Source organism: Triticum aestivum, chromosome 3B (assembly GCF_018294505.1).
Source record: "Triticum aestivum cultivar Chinese Spring chromosome 3B, IWGSC CS RefSeq v2.1, whole genome shotgun sequence".
Classification (NCBI taxonomy): Eukaryota; Viridiplantae; Streptophyta; class Magnoliopsida; order Poales; family Poaceae; genus Triticum; species Triticum aestivum.
Genome location: NC_057801.1, coordinates 70039580 through 70047633, shown reverse-complemented (window position 1 = coordinate 70047633; position 8054 = coordinate 70039580). Strand labels below are relative to the sequence as shown.

Here is an 8054-nt window from a genome sequence, read left to right as displayed (position 1 = left end):
TTTATTTTTAATACACTGCAGGGTGATCAACGCATATATCTGAGGGGTTTATGTAAAACTGCAAAAAACAATTCGCAGTGCCTTAATGTGGATCGCGGGTTAATTAGCATGAAAGGTAGGGGGTTTTGTGTAAAATGCAAAAAAAACGATCCGTTCTCACTTAAAACAGGATTGCGGGTTAATTTCTTATAAACCGAGGGACTTTTATGCAAAATCGCTAGCAACGACGGGCGACCAGAAACCCAATTTTATTTATTGTTAACTAGCAAAAGAGCTCGTGCGTTGCAACGGAAGAGTAAATAACACATGTTCTTAACCCAATAACCATTACTCAAAACCCTAATGTGTTCACGTCCTTTATTTTCATATGGCATCACATTTGTGTTGTTGATGGTGGTCTCAGTGCTTACACAACGAAAACGTGTTTGAATGCGGTCAGTTCTAAGGCGTCTCTCTCGCGCACACTCGCTCAAAATAAGATGAGAAATATGTTCGTTTTCCCCGCGAGGTTTTTCACAGGTGTGCATGCGTGGTTATCGATGTTTTCTTTCCTCTCTATCAGTAAGAAAGAAAAACGGATCGTACATTATAGATTAAGTTCACACCAAAATAATATTTTAAAAATATTTAACAGCTAAAAATAGCATCATATTTAGATTCTACACATTTTTCTAATCAAGTTTCATACTATATTAAAATTGGAGTTACGGTTTAAAAGATATTGATAATTTTGTTTTAGGTAAACTGCGAATTGATTAACCGAAAAGTCGGGGGGTTTTATGTTAAAACAAAAAATGATTCAGTTGACTTAAATATGGACGGCGGGTTGATTACCTAAAACATCAGGGGTTTCCAAGAAAATGCAAAAAAAACGGTTCAAGAGTGACTTGAACGTGTACCGTGGGTTTATTTACGAAAAATAGAGGGACTTTTTTGCAAAATGTATGAAGGACGACCAGAAAACCCAATTTACTTTATTATTAGGTAAAGAGTAAAGATAAGAACAGGAAAGCCCTAAACCATCTAGGCTATTTAGATCTCTGGTTTTTTTAGTGCATTATATGCTGACATGAACATGACCGTTTAATAGGGACACTAAATCGGAAGGGACCCCGTAAGGAATAATCTTTGGGACTTTGAAGGAAGTCCTCATTTCATTCCAATTCAGAATGTTGTACATCCAATAAATTGACAGATTTTCTCTTTAGGAGCAGATGTCTACACACTTAATTAGCTTTTTTTTAAACACACACTTAATTAGCTTGCAAACCCCAGATACACAATAATGTATCCACTGTGTATCGCCCCTGTGTAAAGATGCACAATAATGTATCCACTGTATATTGCCCCTGTGTAAAAGTTAAGGATCTTGTAAAGATGCACAATCCACTGTATCTTGTAATAAGATTATACATGCACATGTACTAGAATAAAGACAGCACATGTCCTCTGGAATAACCAGTGTACCATTTGCTCCACAAAGTTTTCCTTGTTAAGATGAGATCTTGTCATTGGCTCATAATGGATGAGCACTTCCAAAGATGAATATTGTTTTTATCTGATGGTCATAATCATTGTCTCAATGCAGAGGTTGATCAATGATTAATTCAACCATGAGAAATCCAACAATCATCATCGTTACAACACATGCCGGGTAATTCATGTCTAACAATGACAACTCACACCGACTATTCGTACAACATGAGACTGCAGGGTTTGCATTGCATGCTCCAACTATAAGGCTCACATCAACTTCATGCAGTCTTTGCCTTTGACAGGGCCTTCTTCCTCTGGGCAAGCATGTACGTGAACATGTGCGGCCCACCTGCAGTCACCCAAGTTAAACAACAAAATGTTCCGTGAGGTCCTACTTCACTTATAGCATCGCTTTATTAATGTCAAAGGATGACAATCACTACAAATGCAAAGGGTAAGAGTTAAATACAACTATAGTACACCAACCTGCACCACGGGAACACTTTCATACAGAAACTTGAAAATTGAGACAAATGGGTCACTAAACTTGCTTTACGGGAACAAAATCATACAAATTAGTCCGAAACGGCCACGTAGGACGCCACGTCGGTTGTAGCGACTTGCATGTTCCAGGAGGAATATTTTCAAAAACGTCCACGTTATATGTTCAAATAACAAACTGAAACTAGCAGCCACAACGATGCGGAATAGGAGACGAACAAGCGACAACGATGCGGAATAGGAGATGAACAGGCCACGAAGATGAAGAGCGAAGGGGTTTGGAGAGGGTTACTGGTGCCAACCTGACTTTTGGCATAAGTACACGGTTATCCATAAATCCCCCCCCCCCCCCTTCTCAATCTCAATCAGCACTGCGGGTTCAATGTTTAGATTACTCAAAGGGGTTTCTACAAACTGACCAGCCACCAACTCCTCCTACCCTGCCGACGTGGCGAGTCATGTGGCCGTTTCGGACTAATTCGTATGATTTTGTTCCCGCAAAGCAAGTTTAGTGACCCATTTGTCTCAATTTTCAAGTTTTTGTATGAAAGTGTTCCCGCGGTGCAAGTTGATGCACTGTAGGTGTATTTAACTCAAAGGGTAAAAGCGAGGTAAGAGGGGGTTATGTACCTGGAACATAGACACCAATGGCGATAACACATGTGTAGAAGTAGTCGAAGGAGAAATTCCATTTGTTAGGCATTTTAACAAAGTATTTTTCAGATACCTGGTTACCCAAAAGATAAAAATAGTTAGACAAGATTATTATTAAATGAATAACATGGAATTTTCTTCTCTTCTTTAATAATTCTAGTTACCTTCATATAAGGCAGAGCAATGTAGCTTAGACCAACTTCGCTAAGGATACCGATAGGATACAATATCAGAAATGTGCTATACCTACATATAAGCAGTGCCACAACAAATGAATGAAGTTCACTTTCAAAATAATGTTTTTGAATAGGTAATAAATTTCCTCTAAATTTGATGAGATGATGCCCCTACTTGACGGAAATCGTACTAACCTAAGCCATAAAAGCCAAGAAGGTGCAAATCCAAGCATCTCCTTCAAGCCGAAGAAAGAATATCTAATGATCTACATGAAACCCAACAAACTCTGCATCATGTTACGTTCTCAAATATAGAGGTCATCCAAAATTTCCAATTTGAACCTCGGCAAAGGAAATTTGTAAGAAGTACCTCGGTGATGGACCAGCTTATGACCAAAGAAGTTACAAGAATATGAGATTGTGTCTGCAAGACAAATGTACAAAGTGATTAGTCAACATTGTCAAACCAGTTTCTAGTTTCATTAATCCAGTACAACTCGCAAGTGATCGGATGGTACCTCAGGAAAGCTCCACAGGATGCCCCATGTAAGAAACAACCTCGATCCTATTTGTGGAAGAGTTGCAGTGACCGGAGACCTCACCAACCCTAAAATTCAGATTATTACAACAATTACTAAAAATGAATAGATACCAAAAGAGTGACGAAGAGCAGTCTTATTTTGAAAATCTGATACTTGACGATTTTTGAAGAAAAGTAAGAATAACTTCATACCTACGAGCCCATGAAGAATCTGCGCCCACCAGCAGCATGACCGCCAGTGCCAGGCAAACACAAGATTGTCAGTAACTCTCAAACTTGGATGTGCAAAGAAATAAAGTAGATCAGGACACCACATTAAATTCAGAACAAAGTTGTGAGCACAGAAATAACAATGGAGTTGAATCATCATCGTGATGTTTTGATGAGTTTCTCTTAGCGGTACTCAGCTCGGTTCACAGAGTAATCTGGTCGATTTGGGGCACCGCATTCAGACTGTTTTTACTGTTTGGTCAACTCCATTTTGTCTCTGCCTTAACTCAGTTCAGAGCAATAATCCATCCTACTTGATCTATATGAGAAACCACACCTTAAGGCCTTGTTTGGCACACAGGGCTTGGGGAGGCTTTTAGAAGATTTTCCCTGTTGGGCTACAAAGCCCCTAAATTCCCCAAGCTTATGTTTGTTGTACAGGGCTTATACCGGGCCAGCCACAGAATTCCCCTTCGATCCCCTCCATTCCACGGGGCTTTCACGCATCGAGGGTTACCTTGCGGCTTGGCCCTTTGCTCGCTCGACGCGAGGCGTCAACAAGTAAGGGCCGCCGGCGCCTCCCGCCAGCCACAAGGAGACAGAGCCGCCGCATGGCTTCTAAGGTATGTCGTCGCCGCCACCTCCCCTCTCCTCTCCTACCCTTCCTAGGGTTTCTTCTCTCCCCACCTTGGATGTGACCCCCTACTGCCTCATCATCTCCGGCAAGATCGCCAAGCACGCGGTCTCCAAGGGCACCAAGCCACCAAGGTCGTCCCCAAGTTCACCTTCTCTTAGATTACCTCACCTGGTAGTGGTAGATGGACCATTTTAATTCCTGTGGTGGATCTACTTGTCTAGAGATTTACTAGTGTACGTATACTTGCTGGAAATCGATGGATGGATGATGATCTTATATGTCCAATCATACACTTTGTTAAGGAAGTAACTGTAGTTTTTTTGTTAGAGAAATAGATACACTTTGGTAGTGAACAATCATACTTGCTCTACATATTATAAGGTCCTAAATCTACAAGCCTGATTTTTTTCATTCATAAGGTCACCCTGATCTGCATTTAAAAAATAGAATTTGCTACAAAGTCTCAAGATAATGTGGCCTCTTCTGGTCCGGGAAGCATGTAGATAATCTACTAACATAGGATGATCATGACCTCGTTAAACAGCAGCAGCAACTAGTCTGACCTGCTTGTTGGAGAGTTTCTTTAACTAGTTTAGGCATTTTATTGAGCCATGTCTTGTTCCAAATTTTTAAGTTGTTTCTGTATCCATGTGGAGGATCTACTTGTCTACAGACAAACTTGAATTAGTCTATATCAAAATTACATTGCTAAGTCCTTGTTCTTCTTTTGGTCCTGTCCATATGTTTATTTTGTACACATTGAGAATATGTACTTTGTTAACAGTCTAATAGGTGATTTACTTGGAGCGATAAGTTCGTGTTGCCAGTCACTTTTTTATTTGAAAAATGATCCATTTCTGTCAACCTCTCTCTGCAGTGTATATATGATCTGTTTCAGATCATGAAGTATAAGAAACAGACTCCATGGCATATTTACCTGTCATGTTTGTAGTTAATTACTGTTTTCGAGATTGCAGAAAAAGAGGGTCGAGCCATCTGTAAGTGTATTGTTTCCTGAAAGTGGCAGTCTACCTACCCGCATGATTTGATTTGCGAAGTGTCCATTTTAATTAACTCCCATGTAGGTACATGCTTATCTATTCATGTCATGATTTGCGAAGTGTCCATTTTGATTAACAATGCTCTTAGAGATTATGATAATGAATAAGATGCTTATATATATTAGCTTAATTACTATTTGGCATTTTTCTTTTCATTCTCGATACCAATCAAATCTCTGGGAGGGTAAATCATGTATGCTTTGATTTTCAATGTTTCTTCCTATAAGAAAAAAGGTTGTAACATTATGTGTAGGTTTGTTGTCGTGCCGCGGGACATAGCCTTTATCATTCATCTTGAAGACAACCATATTTTGGAACTGGTCAACCCATGTACATATTAATGTATATAATTATAATGTATGTGTTATGGAGTAAGTATTTTCGGTCTGTAGAGAATAATTATTTATGGTCTATATAGAAATTTCTTCTTTCTCTACAGTTTTGTATATGTCACACTGCATTGTATCTTTGCTTCACTGGAAGTAGCTAGGTGGACTTTTACATCAGCTAGCTATGGACTGTTACTAGTATCCAGTAGTAATAAGCTAGCTGGAGCTTTATATATTTTTGTTCAGCTGCAATTTGTTGTGCTATTACTTATTACATACACCACAAGCTCATGATTTTCTACTTTTTGGTCCAACAAAAAATGATGATCAAATTTTATTTTCAGCCAAGGAAGAAGTTCGCTCCCAGGAGTGCAAAGTGAAGGCAAGCGAAATGATCAAAAATTATGAACTTTTACCGTGAACTACTACGAGGAACTGTTGTTATGAAATGATGACACGATTCTCTTTCTTTAGCCCAGATGATTTTTTTTTGTTTTGTTTGATTCAAAGTCATGGAAAATGACTGCTATTAAGTAGATTGTGGTGTTGTTAAGAAAATGGGTGGTGGTGTTGCATCCTGATGCATGCTGGCCTTTGATGCTCTTTATTCAGATGCCACTGAGGCTTGGGATGGAGTGTGTCCTTTGAGCAATAAAAGATTATGTTATTTCTTTAGTTCCAGTTGTAGTTGATGCACTATATATATGGCTGTTCATGTTGTAGTAAAGATTGAGTTTTTTTCACACGTGTGCTGTCATGGAGTAAAATTGCAGGATGTGAGAGCCATTAGTCATTTATATATGATGGAACGAAGCTGAAGCAAAATCCCCAACCTCTATGTGCCAAACACTCAATACTACAGATGGGGAAGGGGTTTGGGACGGGGAAGAGGTCTGGTGGGGATTTGGTGAAGGGGAGGGGTTCACCAAATCCCCAAAAATCCCCAGCCTTGGAAACACTCCTGACCAAACAAGGCCTAAGAGGGTAAAAGTTACTGCATATTTTGACTGACATTCATGCTCTTTTAGCAAGTCAAATTTTGAAGCTAGGAGTCAACTCAAAGAGGTGGGAGAGAGGGGGGAAGAAGAGAAGCGGACCTCCATGACGGCGGCGGTCTGCGCGAGCTGCAGCGGGCGCTCGACGGCGGCGTAGACGCCCTCATGGCCGCCGGCCAGCAGCGCCGTCACCGCGTAGTAGAGCACCTGCGCCCTGCCAGCCAAAGAGATCCGAACTTGTCAGACCCAAAGCAAGAAACCAGAGATCCATCCATCCATCCGAGGAAAGGAGGCGCACCATCCGACGAAGACGACCCAGTTGTAGACGGAGAGGTAGAGCCGCCGCACCGCCGACCCGACGCCCGCCATTCTAGACTAGAAGACGGCGCAGGGCTGGGACGCGCCTGCCGCGGATCAAATAATGGCCGCCGATGTCCCGCTGCAACACGGAGGCGGATGGAAGAAATAGCACGCGGCGGTGGCGGATCTGGAGTATATTTATCTTTTATCTTTTTACTCCCTCTAACTGGTTAGTGGGGTATATTTACCTTTATTGGCACCTAGCCGATTCCCAATCCAGCCTAACGAAGTACTATAATTTTATTTCTCTCCTTAAAAAATTTCCTATTTTTACTCCCTCTTTGCTCCACCGAGTAAAACGGAACGGCTCTTCTCTGCCGCTTCTCCCTTCCCTCCCACGCCGCATCTTTGCCCCTGCTGCCCCTCCTACCCCCCTCACTGCCGGCAAAGGGTGACCGACGGGGAAGCCTTGTAGGCCTCCGCCGATGTACTCCACCACCTCCTCGTCCCGCCGCCGGCCAAAAATCAAGGGGATCTGCGACTGTTGTCGCCGCTGCCGGATTTGGCGTTTCCGGCCACCGGCAGCTGCGCCTTGCCATGGATTGGCCGGGAAGCGGCCCACACAGCCCCGACAAATCCTCCGCACCGCATGCAGGTACCAGCTCTTCCTCAGGACACTCTGATCGCTACTGCCGTCGATTCACCGACAAATACACCGCCGACTGTCCCTCGGGCTCAGCGCTCGTGCAGCGGCTCATCGGCTTGAAGTTGTCAGTCATACAATGCGACGGTTGCGCACGACAAGTGGTGCGCCGAGTTTCTACCACGCCGCAACATCCCAGATGGGTGTTCTTCAAATGCACAAACGATGGGTATGTGCTTGTTTTGATTCGGTTTTGCACCGGATTCGGTTCAATTTCGGTACCTCATTGATGCTCATCTATGTGTGCAGGATGATGGATGCTCGTTTTGGTATTGGGAAGAAGAATACATCAATCTATTGATAGCACAAAAATTAGTAGATGTTCGTGCACTCGTTGCTAGAATTGAGGCTAAAGATGAGACTAGATGTGAGATTAGAGAAGAAATTAGAGGGGAAGCAACATCTGCTTCTTTCGAATCAAAGAAGAAGAATGAAGTATGCAAGATCGAGAATCCACAGATCCACAATGAA

The 8054-nt window shown here is 42.1% G+C and overlaps 1 protein-coding gene across 1 annotated transcript; it reads right to left on the bottom strand.

Moving 5' to 3' along the window:
* Window positions 1-1469: 1469 nt before the first annotated feature.
* LOC123068635 (very-long-chain (3R)-3-hydroxyacyl-CoA dehydratase PASTICCINO 2A) lies at window positions 1470-7124 on the bottom strand. Its single transcript, XM_044491245.1, has 9 exons — window positions 6879-7124; window positions 6683-6794; window positions 3541-3559; window positions 3326-3414; window positions 3178-3231; window positions 3003-3073; window positions 2796-2877; window positions 2608-2704; window positions 1470-1825 (listed from the first exon to the last, which is right to left on the bottom strand). The coding sequence occupies exons 1-9, from the start codon at window positions 6947-6949 to the stop codon at window positions 1755-1757; spliced, it is 666 nt and encodes a 221-aa protein (XP_044347180.1). The 5' UTR covers window positions 6950-7124; the 3' UTR covers window positions 1470-1754.
* Between the last annotated feature and the right edge of the window lie 930 nt (window positions 7125-8054).